General features: G+C 38.4%; 1 protein-coding gene across 9 annotated transcripts in view; it reads left to right on the forward strand.

Annotated features, from left to right (window-relative positions):
* Positions 1 to 17,044, forward strand: part of MARK1 (microtubule affinity regulating kinase 1) — a 54,531-nt gene that overhangs the window by 19,054 nt on the left and 18,433 nt on the right. For 8 of the 9 annotated variants that reach the window (XM_048937912.1, XM_048937919.1, XM_048937913.1 and 5 more), the window contains exons 2-9: positions 1,848 to 2,051; positions 2,618 to 2,671; positions 9,214 to 9,262; positions 10,378 to 10,443; positions 11,417 to 11,487; positions 12,462 to 12,518; positions 16,276 to 16,512; positions 16,600 to 16,719. In XM_048937912.1, coding sequence (XP_048793869.1) covers positions 1,848 to 2,051; positions 2,618 to 2,671; positions 9,214 to 9,262; positions 10,378 to 10,443; positions 11,417 to 11,487; positions 12,462 to 12,518; positions 16,276 to 16,512; positions 16,600 to 16,719 — 858 coding nt within the window. Of the gene's footprint in view, positions 1 to 1,847; positions 2,052 to 2,617; positions 2,672 to 9,213; positions 9,263 to 9,290; positions 9,793 to 10,377; positions 10,444 to 11,416; positions 11,488 to 12,461; positions 12,519 to 16,275; positions 16,513 to 16,599; positions 16,720 to 17,044 lie in introns of those variants that run through there. The other variant, XM_048937921.1, reaches the window with a different exon arrangement.

The following is a 17,044-nucleotide window of genomic DNA, read 5'->3' on the forward strand; positions in this document are numbered from 1 at the left end:
CCTTTGGTCTGTAAACAGGCACAGTGCTGTGTACCAAGGTACCGAGATAGCCACTTCTTGAGTGAAGCAATGAATAAAGAAACAAATACTACGGTGTCTCAAGTTTTATTTGTGATTGACGCATACTAGGAGCTCAGAGACCTGGGATGAGTAGTTGTGCCGTTCTGCTACAAAATTTAAGCACTTACTGTTTCTACCTACAGCATTTGCCTGCCTTAAAATCTGTAACGGAAAAGATGAAAGGCTAAATTTTATGTGTAAGTCGTAGAATCACCAAGGTGGGAAATGACCTCTAAGATCATTTAATTTGCCTCTGATACAAGAATACTTGAAATACAGAAACACTTAACCCCTTTTTAACATCTTCTAGTACTTTGGTTTCTGTTTGGAATGTTTCCGACACCCACTTGTATCTTTGAATCAGAATCACCAAGGTTGGAAAAGAGCTCTAAGATCATCTAGTCCAACCATCCACCTACCACCAGTATTTCCCACTGAACCATATCCCTCAGTGTGACATCCAAACGTTTCTTGAACACTTCCAGGGATGGTGACTGCACCACCTGTCTCAGCAGCCCATTCCAGTGCCTGACCACTCTTTTAGAGAAGAAATTTTTCCTAACATCCAACCTGAATCTGCCCTGGTACAGCTTAGGGCCATTCCCTCTAGTCCTATCCCCAGTTATCCAGGAGAAGAGGCTGATCCCCATCTCACCATGTCCTCGTGTCTGGCAGTTGTAGAGATGGATAAGGTCTCCCCCTGCACCTCCTCTTCTCCAGACCTCTCCCAGCTCCCTCAGCAGCTCCCCATAAGACTTGTGCTGCAGACCCCTCACCAGCTTTCTTGCCCTTCCATGGACATGCTCCAGGGCCTCGTTGCCTTCCTTCTAGTGGGGGACCCAGAAATGAACATGGCACTCAAGATGCAGCCTCACCAGATCTGATTACAGAGGAATGTCACCTCCCTGCTCCTGCTGGCGACGCTATTTCTGATACAAGCCAGGATGCTACTGACCTTCTTGGCCACCTGGGCACACTGCTGGCTCATGTTTGGCCTAGTATTGATCAGCACCCCCAGGTTCATGTCTTACACATGTCTTGCCCATTATGTGATGGGAAAGTGGGTAGTACAGAAGCACTGCAAGTTTCAGTTATGTTTAACATGAGTTAATGTACAGACTTGTATTAAAAATTGCATTCTTGTTAAGGCTTTTGAGGTTTGAAGTATAGTTATGAGCCCTCATGGTATTTTTCTTTCTCCTGACTTTTTAACTAAAGATGTAGGTTGTTCATTACTTCATTACTACTCCAAGAACTTCTGTGGCTTACAGAAAGGGGGACACATCTTATGTAAAAAATACAATTTTATTGTAACGTTACTTGAGATGAAGGGAGTTGGGGGAAAAAAATTGAGCAACACTTTGTTATCACATGTGCCAAAAAAAAAAAAGTACTGTGTTTTTTTTAAGACTAAATTTGGTTGAGATTGTGTATTAGAAACACGGTTTATAGTTTGACCTGGTTTTGTATTAGAGGAGGTCTGTAATGGCTTATTGGTCCCTGCTTGTGTGTCTCTAGTTCTACTTTGGAAGTTGGTAAAAATCTTTCTTCAGACCTTTTTCTTGAGTCATGCATCAAGCTGTATACAAAAGCAGCGTGCTCTGCTTAGGCTACAGTCTGGGTATCAGACATACTTGCAAAAAGTAAATTCTTTCCTTCTCCTCCATGCTTTTTTTTGGCTTTTAATTTAAAATTAATTTAATTTTAATTTAAATTAAAATTTTAATTGAACTGCATCAATCTGAAATCCAAGTAGGTAAATTCTCAAGTGTTTTATCTTCTTCCAGCATACCTCTGTGGATGGATACACTGAACCCCACGTCCAGCCTATCAAGTCCGGTAGCAGACAGAACATCCCCCGATGTAGGAACTCAATTACGTCTACAAATGAGGAGCATCCTCACATTGGAAATTATCGCTTACTGAAAACAATAGGAAAAGGAAATTTTGCCAAAGTGAAGCTGGCAAGACATGTTCTTACTGGAAGGGAGGTAAGGCTTCTCAAAAACAAAACAAAACAAACAAACAAACAAACAAAAAAGCTGTCAGGATATTTCATGTACTCTTTGGCTATCTTTATAATGAGTATTTCCACTTTCCTTTTACCTTTCTCTTCTCAATAAAAGAGCCTCTCTTTCGTATGAGTGGTTGGAAAAAAAGGTCAGGAAGTTTGTTGCCCACTAAAGGGTATTTTGGGTTTTTTGGGAGGAGCTCCGTTCATCCTCTCGTTTCCCCAAAGCAAAGTAAACCTTACTGGTAGAGTATGTTTTGGTACTTGGGAGAGGTGGTTTTCCAGCAAACAGGATAGCACTGTTCTGTCCAAATACTGACAGAAGTATAAAATGATTCTACTGTGATATGATCCAGTGGCAAAGCCCTGAACTCCTGCATGTAGAGCCTGATTGTTGAAAAATTTTGCCTGCTGAAATGCGTAAAAGCATACATATGCATGTCTTAAAGGCACATGTATGCTGTTGCTCACAGATATGCAATATATTGTCATTCACACATTTCTCTGAGTTTAATCTGAATTTCTTTTTTTTTTTCCTTCCCCAAGGTTGCTGTGAAAATAATAGATAAAACCCAGCTAAATCCTACTAGTCTGCAAAAGGTAAGAGCCTATCGTGGTATCTGAAACTATAATCAGTTGAACTTCGACCTTTTATTTCCTTTGCAAAAATATTTGGTCTTTTTATCTGGTTAAATAAACATCTCTGTGTATGTGTGACCTCTGGAGACGCTGGTATCCTACAGCCTTCACTGCGATGTGCATGTGCAGTTTGTTTGCTAGCAGTTACTCTACGGTTCCTAACTAAGCACTACTTCTTTGCTCTTCCTTCTTCCTATGGCCTCAGTTTTTGCTGACAATAAAATGTGTGTCTAATTAGTTACACAAATAACTTGTCTACACACTAAATCAAGATTAAATGCTATAAAGAACAGTGTTTTTCTTGGATTTTTCTTTAATGGAGTAATTGTTTTTTTGTGGAGTTGTGAGAGGGCCAGTTTCTATGGCTTTAATGTTTTCTTTTTTTTTTTTTTAACTTTTGTTCTTGCAACTTCAATAAAACATTTGTTAAACTGAAGTGACCCTTGGCAATTACTTTTGTGCACAGAATTGAGTGGAGGTAATTGGAACATTCTGGTTGGTTTGTTGCACTGTCAGTACCTGCAGATAGGCATTCAGAAGCCCTCTGTAGGCATTGTCATGCTGTAGTAAGTTTTTTAATAAATTGTTTTTGTTTTTTTTTCTTGTTCTTTGTCTTCTGTTTATTTGTGCCATTTAACTTGCATGTATTTGTGTTTTGAATAAAGCACAGAAAGGTTTTGTCCTACTGGAGGTTACCCATTAAAAAGAAAAAGGGTGTTTTTTTGTTTATAGATACTTGACTGCTGTTGTAACTGTAGAATGAGAAAGAAGCTGAGACTTATTGCTGTTCCTTTATCACTGGCTGTCGTTGTTTTTGGGTCTTTTTGTGTAACTTTGTACGTAGAGAGTTGTGAATAACTTAGCTTTAATTTCTTTTAGCTCTTTTATTTGTTTAATTTCTGCTCTGTGGTATTTTTGTTGTGCATAAGTTCTTGGGGATTTTCTTCAGTTCAATCTGTGGAGCAGAGTCCATGCAAAAGTGTTGCTGTCTTTAAGGCCTGTCCTGTATGAAGAAAATCTCTTTGCAAGTTGGTGAGGAGGGACCCATCAAAGCAGTACTTGACAGAGCATATGGAGTAAATCTTACCCTGCTCATGTAGCTTGTTCATGTAGCTGCTTTCCTACCTAGCTTGGTAATTACACTGGGACAGTTAGATGAGCAGGACTGAGCAATAAGGAGGTGAAAGATGTCTTTTGCCAGTGTGTTTCAATCGAGTGGCCTTTTAGTTCCAATCTCCAAATGAATTGTTCCATTTTCTACACTGCTTTACAAGAAAACAGAAATTAACATCCAAATCTACAGAAAACACTTTTTTTTCTTAAGTCTTGAAGTGACAGTTTGGGACAAATTAATGAGAAGCTGTTGGTGGAGATGTAAAGCTCAATATGTTTCTATCATAAATGAGGAGTATTTTTGTGGAAATAATCAACATATCCTTCAAAAGTATTGGATTTCTGATTTTCAAATTGATACGTTCTCTTTCACTTACAAGGCAAAAATTGCAAACAAAAACAGGATGAATGAGTGTTCAGTGAACTTTGTGCTCTAAGCACTGTTAGGTTGTGAGATAAGAAATGCTTCAGTCTGTGGATTATGGCATACAATAGAGTTTAACTACCTTTGAGCTCTGTGTGTATATTAGGATAGGGAAAATGAAAGATTTGTTCTCACTGAAAGGAAGATTTAGATGCTCTTTTAAAAACAATGCCTTTTAAACATCTGTGTAGATTGAAGTGTACAGTCAGAGGAAGAAAAAAGAAGCCATTGATTAGATGTGATGCTGCTTGGGTTGCTTTAATCTTTTTACTTTACTTATAATTATTTAAAAAGTTCTTGGTTTTTGTTTGGTAAACTTTTAACAGTCTAGGTCTTATTTATTTTAACTCCCTAATTTCTGTGTTATTTTTGAAGCTTTAGAGACTTCATGCTTATGTTTTCCAGAAAGTTTTATTACATCAGTAATTGCTTTATTGATAAATGAGTTATCATTCATGCAAATAATTGGGGTTAGAATTACTGTTAGTATTTGATGTCATCTGCATTAAAAATAAGAAAAATATGTAGAAGTTACTCTGTGGAATCTCCTAGTTTCACTGTCATCTTTTATAATGTTAAGTACAGAAAGAAAAATGGAAACATTTGGTTCCTTATGTTTTATTGAATCTCAGTGTGGCCAGAATTTTTATTATTTTATCCATTGAAGTTGTGTGTAGGACTGTTAAGCAGTCAACTTTTCTTTAAGATGTAACACTGGAAGCGGGGAATGGTGATAGTACCATGATTTAAATAGGAGCAGATACTTTTCTAGTGAGTGTTTATAGCAGAATGCTAAAGCAAGTTACTACCACAGAAATGCCAGTCCTGAGTTTGAGCTCATCAGAAGCAGCGTAGCTGAGAATACTGTCACTTAATGGAAGCAGTAAGTTGTGTGCAGGTCAGCAAAACGTGTAGCCTTCAGTACAACTTTGGGATGTGTGTTATTAATCAGACATGACAGAAGTGTAGTGATCTTGGATTTTGTGAATGAGCTCTGTGCCTTCTCTGTTACTGCCATAGAAAGGATACAAAGGGCAATTAGGCTTTGCTTTAGTACTTGCTGCTGACCTAATTGGGTAGAATGAGCTGAAGCATCCTCGTTTCACATGTGCTCTTCCAACTTGTAAGCAAATATTTGAGCGTGTACTCAGTTGCTGCTAGTGTCATGCAAGCAATGAAAGTTTAGGTTGACCTTAGCTGCAATTTGTGCCGTGTTGAATGGCCAAGTGATTTTGCAGGTATAGTCAAATAAAAACATCAGGTGTCAAGTAATGACAGAAATAAGCTGTCCTTGTGAATTTTCCATTTGGGCTCACTGGCGTGCAATGTGGTAAGTTGTCTTAAGTTCTAATATTCTTCTTGCTTCAGGACCTCTATTTAAATAGGTCAGCAGCATTGAATTAAGAATTGTTTGCCTTTCTAATTTTTCACTGTGTGGTTCTCGTTCTGTGAGCACCTGCATAAGAGACAAAACGGGCTTTTATTGTGGACTTTTGTCCAGATAATAGTGCATTGTTCTGACCTGGCTTTTTCCACTGTCGTGATAGTAACATTTTCCCAAATGTAAGCATTTGGGTTTCATAACTTGAATTTATGTCAATACCTGTTCTATTTTCTGCATGTCAGTTACATGAAAGCATCTTCTTGTATTGGCTTTGCTGGTGATGTTTTTGAAATAGCATTCTGGTCCTCCTACGTAAAACACTTGGAGAGCAGAAGGTGCTTTTGTTCTGAGTAGGTTTCATTAGTAAGTGACACTTTCAGGTTTCCCCATTTCAGCAGTTCACTGGGCCTTGTACTTGTTAACCGTATCTTAGGCCACAATTTAGCTTCTTTTGACTTTCTTCATAATACAACAAAAACAAGTGATTGAAATTGTTCCACATCTTCTATGCGTTATCTGTTTGCAGCTATTTTCTCTTTGTTTTATTTTTTAGTGTCCCTTCTCATACTGATTTAGAAACTAGGTTGACTTGCTAAGATTTTTAGTTTGATTTTTAGTGACTTAAAACAGTCAGTCCTGATTGTAGATGTCAACCTGACAGCAAGCAGATCTCTTCATTTTCTGCAATGTGCGCACTGAAAAATGAAACTGCAAAAGCAGGAATTGAATTTTCAGGCCTTCTGCCTTTTTCACAGGTACAAGCTCTGCAAATTGAATATGGAGTTTGCTGTCCTGTACTATAAGTGAAGCTATAGAGACTATTACCCATTTGCAAAATAAAATGCTTGTTTGAGAACTTTCTGAATGGGAATGCTTTTAGGACTGAAAAACAGTCTTAGAAATTTATGGTAGGCAGCGGAAAGGGAAAACAGTGCTTTCATCTTTTGAGTGAGCAATATTCTGGTGCTACCTGCATTTGTAGAGAGGCAGACACCATGCCACTGGTAAAATAGCAAGTTTCCATTCATCTTCTGCCTGATGTAATCTGTTTGGATGAGTATCACCCAAGATAATTTCTGCTGCTTCAGCCTTGCCCGGTTCCTGCTTTAAGCACACATGCACATTTCAACCTGCAGGATAAGTACTTTGGAGTAAACAACAAACAAATCAACCCCCCAAAACAAACAAAACAAAACACCAGCATCACAGAATTGCCATCTCTGCCATCCAGCTCCTCAGAACTGCTCTACAAGAAGAAAATACCCTATTTCACCTTTGTGAGTTGACGTGGTTCTTTTAAAAGGTTGAGACTTGTAAAAGGTTGAGGCAGTTAATACCTTTTCATGTATTCCTGATTACTACTAGCACTGTGTATCTGCTTTGACGTGAGAACATATGCTTCAGTGTTTGGAAAAATTTCTATTCAAGAGGATTTGTAATATGAGGTATTGGGGGTGGGCTGGGGAAATCTATTGGCATTTATACGGAATAAACCTATGCCCCAACCTCGGATCATAATGATGTGTTCTGTTCAGAGCCTGAGCAAGGAAATGTTTCATAGAACAAAGTATGTGCATGAGGCTGGTGGTCAGCTCTATTGTCCTTAATACAGAACTTGTTTTTATGTCCATTTCATTCCTGGCAGAAAAATTACAAACATAGAATGAAAGTTCTTGTTGCTAGGAAGACAGTTTTGAATCTTAAACCAATTAGTAAACTTCCAAATCCTTTGAGAATATTGAAAAGAATAATGCACGTGTATTTTGACAGTGGTGTGCTTCATGTTACGTGTAAAATTGTGTTCCTTGATAGTGTTTTTTCTAAATCTGAAATTGTTTATAGAAATCTAATATGCAATACTGCTTCTGAAGACCTGTTCATAACTTTTATACTAATGTTAATACTGTTAAGTTATGAAGTTCCATTCCAATCTTCTGGCGGGAATTGCAGTTTTGCACATATATCTGCTTAGTAACTTTTCCCAAGCAGTCCTATGATGCAATCCACTGGTTTTGATTTGTTAGCTTGTGATGAATTAGTTTACAACTTGATGTGATGGTTTTTAACTGGCTTTGTGAACAAACAAGAAAATTTTGCAGAAGTTCATTCTGGTGAGCAGTGTTACACACCCATGTGTTCCACTCTGAACACGAATGAGCTGCAGGGTGTTGCTCATGTTTTCCCAGAGAAATATTTGTGTTGTCTCAAGCATCATATATTAACTGAAGTGCTACTCCACTCTTTCAGGAGGTGTTCAGTCTCCAGCTTGCATCACTGTGCTTTTTGTAGCCTTTTGCATCAAGACTAATTTTGAAAATGGTGAGATGTCCTCTGAGACATCAGATGAGCAAAACAGCCACAATCATTGAGCCAGATTTTTATATAAGGAGGGCTGCAGTGAATGTTTCCAAAATAGTTAAACGCTGTACTGAATGAAGACAGTGAGCTTTTCCCTGCATTTCAGTGACCTGCTGGGACTGGAGTGTGTGTAGCACAGTGAATAGATTGGAGAGTGGGGATACGCTGCTCAGTGAAGTAAAACAGTGCAACTTACATGGTTCTAAAAGCTGTAAATACTGCTAAAGAAAACTGTGTAGTCCCTTTAGGTTTCTTCTGTTTGTCTTCTTCCCTTTCAGCCCCTAGGTCCGTCTTGCAACATCTCTTATTTAATTGGTAAAACCAAAAATGCTTGAAATGCAAGAGCAAAGACCTTTTAAAACTCTGTCTTCTTCCTGGTTTAAACAAGAACTAAAAAAGAATGTTTTTGTCTTAGATGTATGCTTAGGTGCAAGTTTGTTTTTGATTACTTGACTCAGGATCATCAAGCAGACTTCAGTAATAAACCTTCCAGCCTTAATGGGAAGGAGAAAGGACATTGTGATCAGTGACCCATCTGTGAGAAAAGGGAACTTTTACACTTCACCTCTGTGGAGCATGAAGTCTGGAATGTCAGGATTCCTGGTCTCTGATTCTGTTTTAACACTGTCTTAAGATTTTTTTGTTTGTTTTGTTTTGTTTTGTGATAGTACACCTTACATGTGCCCTCTTACTTAGAGGCAGTTCAAGATAGTTAACAGAGCTTGCAAGCAATCAAAGCAGTCAGCTCACAGAGGGATAACAACTGCTTGTGTTTGCTTAGAGAGATTGTGGATGCCCCATCCCTGGAGGCATTCAAGGCCAGGCTGGATGTGGCCCTGGGCAGCCTGGTGTGGTGACTGGTGACCCTGCACATAGCAGGGGGTTGAAACTTGATGAGCTTTGAGGTCCTTTTCAACCTAGGCCATTCTATGAATATTTTCTATGAAAATATTCCATTCTTTTTGGTCAGAGGAAACCCTAAAAGTTGGTATTGCAGAAGGAGCTATAAAATTAGTTTGTTTTGTGTTCGTATAAAGCTTGAAAATGGGTGCCTTTTTTTGTAAATGGCTGGTCGTAATTTATGCTCTTCACTGTTAAATTGGTGATTATTACATTGAATAATATTCAAGGTGTGGGTTTCATGCACTGGAGTTCACTGGGCTATTTTTGATGTATACTATCTTAAGTAACATACTCTAAGAATGTGTTCTTACTTCCCAACAGTTGTTTCGAGAAGTACGAATAATGAAGATACTGAATCATCCCAATATTGGTAGGAGTCCTCCATTTCTGCAAACTACTTTCTTTTTATTATACTGTTTACTCTCTGGGTTTTATTCTAAATGTTCTTCACTGTTAAGCTTTTGTTCCTTAAACTTCTGAGATAACAGGACAGTAGGCATTGAGCAAATACATTTCTGTCTCACTTTATTGACCCTGCTTGAAACAAGATTATTGACATGAGGAGGTAAAATGTATAGTCCTGAAAAACATCAACACTGAGCACTCTGGTCAGCCAAGGGACCAAATTTCCCTCTTTACACTGAAATTTTTAGTTTCTTAGGTGAAATGAGCAAAACTCCATTGTTTCAGTCTAGGAAAGACTCCTGCCACCTGATATTTCCAGAAAATTAGACTTGCCAAGCATGTAATTTTCCCTTTCTGCTTTAGTTCTTTCACCTACCCCACAGCTTCAGGGCCCTACTTTGTGATGACAATTCTTCTGGCTGAGGAGGGCTGGACAGTCTTGTTCCAGAGACACTTAATGTTCCTGAATCGGCCAGAGGGCTTGTTGCATACAAGGTATGGACAAGGCATACAAGTTACTACATGCTAGGCACTCCCTTTTCATCCCTTGAATCGTTTGTTGCTTTTCCAACATTCTGAGCTTCTGCTGGTTTTTGTTTTTGTTTTTTTGGGGGGGGAGGGGAGAGGGAGGAGCTGTGGTGGTGATGTGTTTGTCTTAAATGTGTAATGGCTGTTGGTATCTGAGGGAAGTCTGTCAGACTTAACAGTTCTGGTAGCTATTCAGTTTTTAGTTGGTCAGCGTGTCAGTTTTCTAACAGAGAACAATTTACTGGTGAAACAGGGAAGGAAGTCTGTCAAATTAAACACTAATTCTAGCATGAACCTGTTTGTATAGTATGCATAAACTTCTGAGGAAACTGAATTAATGTGCTTTATTATCAACCCTGAAAGTAATTTTGCATTCTCCCCCACCCTCAAAAGAGTGCTAACCTGAAGGAGATACTATTTCCTTGCAGTGTAATGTTCTCATTGGCAATAAATAATACTCACTTCGTGAATAAGGATTTGGTTGGGTTTTTTTTGTTTGTTTGCATTGTGCTTTTGTTCCCCACTGCAATCTCTTATTCATTTTTCTTCCAGTGAAATTATTTGAAGTCATTGAAACTGAAAAGACATTGTATTTGGTAATGGAATATGCCAGCGGGGGTAAGTGAATTCTTAATTCTGCTTTAAGGATGAACTGAAATGCAGAAAGCGATGCCGCTTGCGTGCCTTGGAACAACTTAAGGATTTTATGCTTAATGGGTTATTCCAGTCCACTCTTCAGAACCATCCTAGTAGGAGTCCCAGGTCATACTCTTTCTTGCTTGCATGATGCTCTGTAAAGTAACCTATTAGATTTGTGCTTAAGGGTAGTTACTGATCTAAGGTTTACTGCTGAAAACCTCGTGCCAATTCAGGGTGAAAACTTGACTCAGTATCTACCATATTTAAGCAAGCACCAGTCCTCATTCTACCTTGAAAATGTGTGCTAAACACTTGGAGGGGCAGGTCCAGGGGATGTGAATAAGAAAAAGTGGGACCAGCAGATCATAAAGAGCATAATGGACAGTGAGTGCATGGCATGGGAAGCTGCTTATCAACTGAACGAAACTGTTTGAACGTGGGAAGGGAACCCAGCACAAGGCCAGTTAGGAAGGGCTGTTTGTCACACAGTGCAAAGATCAAGGTCTGGACAGAATTTGAGCGACTGTATCTTAGAGAACAACTGGGAAGAAAGAAAAGAAGTAGTGCACGCACTCCTGAGTGAAGTATCTAGAGATGTGCAGAACAGATCTGACATAGAAGAAGTCCTCTGATTCCCAGCATATTTTATATACAACACAAGTTTTTTAAGATCACAAGTCATTTTGTTCTGTCTCATAGTGTTTTTTAGATTTGTGCTGGATAACTGAGGAAGTCTTAGTACAAAGGTTTTTAATGTTTGTATTTGTTGACTGTTACATGTCTAGAAAAGTAAATGAATGCAAGCGGTGAAATGCAATTTTTCCTGTCTGCTTCTATTTCTCTCTGCTCTGAAAAGGGGAGGGTTTGTTTTCAACCTTTGCCTGATTGTGCTTTACAGTCAAAAATATAACTGTGGTTGATAGGACTGATGTTTTCTCGTATTTATGTTTAGGAGAAGTGTTTGACTACTTAGTTGCACATGGAAGAATGAAAGAAAAAGAAGCTCGTGCAAAATTCAGGCAGGTATGAAACTAACATTCAATCTTTTGAGTCTATGGTATTTTCAAATAGACTTGAGTGTGTGCATAGGTTTTTTTTTTGCTTTAAAAAAGAGAAAGTTCATAGTTGTGGTAATGTTTATTAAAGCTGGAGTCGAAAAAAATGCTGTGGAAGAAATATCTGCTTCCTACGTACCATCTAAAAATAGTAATAGGCTGCTTTAGATTCTTTTTAGTGGATGTTCCTAAGGGCCACATTTTTTATTGTGACTCGCTTGAGGTTTTCATCCTTTCATGAATACTTTACTTTGGAGTTTAACAGACATTCTATCTAGAGATGTAGATATTATTGCATATCTCTTGCTGTATCTTGTCACATCGTTTTCTACAAGGGACATTATGTAAAAGGATTTTATATCTTATTTACAAACCTATTCATCCTAATTTTTTCTTGCACTGTTTTTTGTGAAAAGCTTTGATAGATTGATGAGCAAAATTTGGAGTTAAAGTGTATGCTTAACATGTAAAGAAACTTCTTTTAACTTTTTAACTTCTTTTCACTTTGTCTTTTTGTTATGCAAATGAAAAAGGTACATATGACAATGTGTAATGAACTGTTCTGTTGATGATGAAATGTGCAGGTATGCTACTGGTATTTCAGATGATAAAATCTGAAGTGGAACATTCAGCTACTGATTTTTCAAAAAAATTATGATTTCTCTTTATAGCTATTGTGCAATCAGTATTTAAAACAGATGCTTCTCCACATCTGTTACCTGCATGAGGAGTTTGTATTACGCTTTTTAATAAGATGAGTTTTGGTATTTGAGATTTTATGAAACGTACATGAATGTTTTCTAAAAGGACAGCTTTATGTATTAACTTTTTTTTTTTTTTTTTTTTGCTGAATCATATCAGGAGCTAAAATTACTAAATAATATGCAAAAATTTATATTGAATTTAGGCTAAAATATTTCTCTGATTGTCTTGGTGTTTCAGATTGTATCTGCAGTGCAGTACTGTCATCAGAAGTGCATAGTTCATCGTGATCTTAAGGTAAACTGTTATTCATTCTTCATTGTAATGATTGACAATGTAGACTTAATTTCATTATATAAATTTATCCTTGCTGTAGACTCTGAACAGATGGGTATGGGAACTATCTCTTTGTGTTTTATTCTTGATTTTCTGAAGCACAGAAACAGTGTAACTTGCTTGTTGGAACAGGGGTAAGACAAGAACAGAATGTGTGCTACTTTCATCTCAGTTTTGGCTCTGAGAGAAAGATGTGCTCTCTGAAGAATTATACCTGCTGGCATACGGATATCTACTTACTGAAGCTGCAAAAGTTCAATGGCAGCAGTCAACACCACTTAATTAAACTACTTTCAGTTAAAAAATGTATGTATTTCAGGATATAGAAAATATTCACTTCTTAGTGATTCATTAAAAAAAAAAGTAATATTTTTAATCCATATGAATTTCTGGTTTATACTTCAATTCAGGCCAAAAAATACATTGACGATAAACATAAATTATTCCAATTTCCTTTTTTTTTTTTTTAAATGCTTTCTGGTGCTTTTTTTCCTGTACACAAATACCAGGCCCTGTTAAAGAATTCTGCAGTTGCATGCACAGCCTAAGCCTTTAGTCTGAAGTTGTCTTCATGCCAAGTTTAGATATCATAGAACTTGGACACAAGATCTTCACCCAAAAACTGGCTTGTACTCTTGCTTTCATGTCTGTGTTTACAGAGAAAACACTGCTGTAGGTTCTTTTTTGTTAGTGTATCTAAATATCTGTGAAAAGATTAATTTGAATAATTCCAGCATTCTGCCTTCAACCTCTTTCTTACAAACCTGTTCCCTAATAATTGTTGATATGCCAGCTACTGGCATATGTACGGTACCAGACAACCCATCCTTTACTGCTGAGTCCTTCTTGCCCAGCACTGTTGTTGTTGGATGCTGGAGGTGCTACTGTGTGGCCAGTGCTCTTAAGTCAGAATGGAAGGAAAAAACGTACAAAATCTTGATTTAAAAATAAATACAATAAATTCTTTTCCTTCTTATGTGGTGGTTTGGCACTTCTAATGTTTTGTCAAGCACCCTGGAGCAGCTTGCTCCTGCCACTGTTACGGGCTTTCTAGAAGGCTGTATCTGCAGTGCCTGTTGGCTCAACTGAAGAGCTCCCTTCATTGGTCTCCTTTTAAGTACATGAGGCTGAGAGTGGGAGAGAAGAGATAGCTGTCTGTCTCCTTACCCTTACCTTGCACTTGCTTGATCTGCACAGCTACATAATTGACTCTTGCTGTATTTATTTAGCGTCCTGCATCTTGCTCTTTCTCCTAGAGCCCTTTGCAGCCTCGACCCTTAATTCCCTTCTTAGCTGCTTAGCATGCATACACTTCTTTGGCCCTGAAGCGTGCCCAGAAAAGGGCAGTGAAATTGATGAAAGGTCTGAAGCACAAGTCTTATGGGGGATGGCTGGTGAAACTGGGATTGTTCATTTTGGAGAAAAGGAGGCTCAGGAGAGACACTACTGCTCTATGCAACTGTCTGAAAGGAGACAGTGGCAAGGTGGGGGTCGGCTTCTTTTGGGTAACAGAGGTAGAACAAGAGGTAGTGGCCTTAAATTGTGCCAAGGGGAGGTTCGGGTTGGATATTAGGAAAAAATTCTTAGAGTGGTAAGGCACTGGCACAGGCTGCCCAGGCAGTAGAGTCATCATCCCCAGAGGTGTTCAAGAAACATGTGGATGTAGTTAATGAACATGGGTTGACAGCTGGACATGATGATTTTAGGGATCTTTTCCAACCTTAATGAGTTTTTGATTCTTCATGTAACTCAGAAGACTATGGAAAACTGCTCTGTGGCATTTGCATGGTATTCCTTTAAACACCTGTTGTAAGTGCTCTGCTGCTGTTCTTTTTCCTTGTTTCAAGATAGAAAGACTCCAAAATCATGCATTAGTTTACTTTCCTCTCTCTGTTCTCTCTTACATAGAGTTACGCTAGGCTCATTTGAAATGTTCAGCATGAAGTGTGATTGAGAGCCAGTCAGCTTAGCCAATGGAAAATGCATAACCTAGAGCGAAAAGGACTAAATGTATGGTTATGAGGAAGTGTTCTCACTTCCTCTCTCCTTTCCAACCATTGTCTGTCATCTCTCCAGCTCCACACAAAGTTTTAAGTGAGAAAAAGGAGGAAGAGACAATTTGTAAAGTTGTCTGTGTTCACATCTGCTTCTGATAGTTTTCTCCAAGTTACGGGCATGGCTGACCAATTCACTTCATTAGCACCTTAAAACAGAGGTCTAGTATTACAGTGGGGATTTGATGAGCTTTTGTATTTTTTTAAGAGGAATAAGGGTGAGCTATGATATATGAGTTACTTCTGACTCAAGTAGGAAGAGGCATGTAAAGTGCAAGTGAGTCCAGTGTATTCTGGAAAAAGGGGGACAGTGTAAGGCCCACTGCTACTTAAACTGTCTCCCATTGATTTGCTTCTGTGAAACTAAGAAGCTTGAGTAGAAAGGGTTATAACTGAATCCAGCTTTGTGCTCACAATATGATGCACAAGTCTTATCATACTCTTCCAGTGACTGTTAGTGCTTTTTGATCTGAATATCTAGCCAAAAAGATTATAGTCTTGTTATTTGGCATATTAAAAGTGTGTGTGTGTGTGTGGAGGGGGGGGAGAGGAGGAGAAAGAGAATAGGTGGGCTGTTGTTTTTTAGTGGTTTTGTCTGAATAAGAAACCTAAAAGTGCAGAGTCTTAGGGTAGCTGTGTACTGTTGAACTAGGAGGACTATTGTAATCGCTGAGCAGCTGCACTGACAGTAATGTTTTCACCACAAGGAAAATGAAGTCTTTGTGCAGTAATGTAGAAGGCTGTCAAATCTGGAAAATATTTCAGAGTGTGTCTGCAGGCACATCAGCTGGAACCAGCTGAGATTACAGGTCATGAATTGGGAAAATAAAATATTTTCCAGGAAAATAAGTTAGTGAAAATGGGCTATATTTTGTTCCTGACAAAGGCTAAATTCTGTCCCCCAGCTATTGGTTTGATATATTGGTAGACTCCTTTCCTAGTCATTGAATGAGATGAAATTATTAAGAGTAAAGCCAATGAGGGGGAGGAGGAAGGAGAGAACACATATTTACTGCTGTTAGCAAAGTAAACAAGTTCAGTGATCCTAAGCCAAGAGATGCGTGGTGCTGGTTTTTCTGATTGTTTGTTTCCTTCTCCAAGTGGAAGGAAAGAACAGTTATTAATCTGTTTCAAAGAGGACTCAACTGAGCACAGCATCTGATGAGAGAATTCAGTGTTAGCTATAAAGCTGACATTTGGCAATTAAGAGAACATCGCACTTTGGCAAATGCCTGACCTGTTAAAAAAAGAGATTCCTGCACTTATTAGTTTCTGGGAAGTAGTGCTGATGATGTGTCCATCAGGAGCCTGGACACAGATGAGTAAACACTGCGGTTCTCCTGCACACAATGCATAGCATCCTTGTTTTAGGAAACGCACTTTATTCTTTTCCAGTAGCATATGAAAATTTCCCTAACCATATTCTTTTTATCTTTTGCCCTACCTATGATGTTAAGGTATAAAATACTGTCACTGATTCTTTGGGTTCCTAACTAAATACAGTCAATTTTCAATCTTAGTAATACATTAAGGGGGATTAGTTCCTTTCTTAATGCAAGAAAGATGCAGAAGATGAAAGAATTTTTCATTTGTTAAATGATGTGTTAAATGCTGTGCTATATTGGTCTTCTACCTAGCTTGTCCTTCTTTTATTTTTCTCTTAGGCAGAAAACCTTCTACTTGATTCAGATATGAACATTAAAATTGCAGACTTTGGGTTTAGTAATGAATTTACAGTTGGTAATAAACTGGACACGTTTTGTGGAAGCCCACCTTATGCTGCTCCTGAACTTTTCCAAGGAAAGAAATACGATGGTCCTGAAGTGGATGTGTGGAGTCTTGGAGTGATATTGTACACACTAGTAAGCGGATCGTTGCCATTTGATGGTCAGAATCTAAAGGTAGGCTTTTAATATGAAATCTAGGCTTTTCTTCTTTAAGTTTTCTGTGTCATTTGTAGGTTCATCTTTTAAAAATTTATTTTAAAGGAATTGAGGGAGCGAGTACTGAGGGGGAAGTATCGTATTCCGTTCTATATGTCCACAGACTGTGAAAATCTACTTAAGAAGCTACTAGTACTGAATCCAATAAAACGAGGCAGCTTGGAAGTAAGTAATTATACCTTTTTCCTTTAAAATAAATAAATGATAAGTATTATCTCAGCTGAGGGAGCTGGGCTTGCTTAGCCTGGAGAAGAGAAGGCTGTGGGGTTACCGCATTGCAGCTTTCCGGTACCTAAAGGGAGCCTACAGGCAGGGGAGTCAACTCTTTACAAAGGTAGATAATGGCAGAACAAGGGGAAATGGTTTTAAGTTGAAGGAGGGAAGATTTAGGTTGGATACTGGGAAAGTTCTTTACCAAGAGAGTGGTGTGGTGCTGGCACAGGCTGCCCAGAGAGGTTGTGGATGCTTCGTCCCTAGAAGTGTTCAAGTC

This window comes from Lagopus muta, chromosome 2, assembly GCF_023343835.1.
Source record: "Lagopus muta isolate bLagMut1 chromosome 2, bLagMut1 primary, whole genome shotgun sequence".
Lineage (NCBI taxonomy): Eukaryota > Metazoa > Chordata > Aves > Galliformes > Phasianidae > Lagopus > Lagopus muta.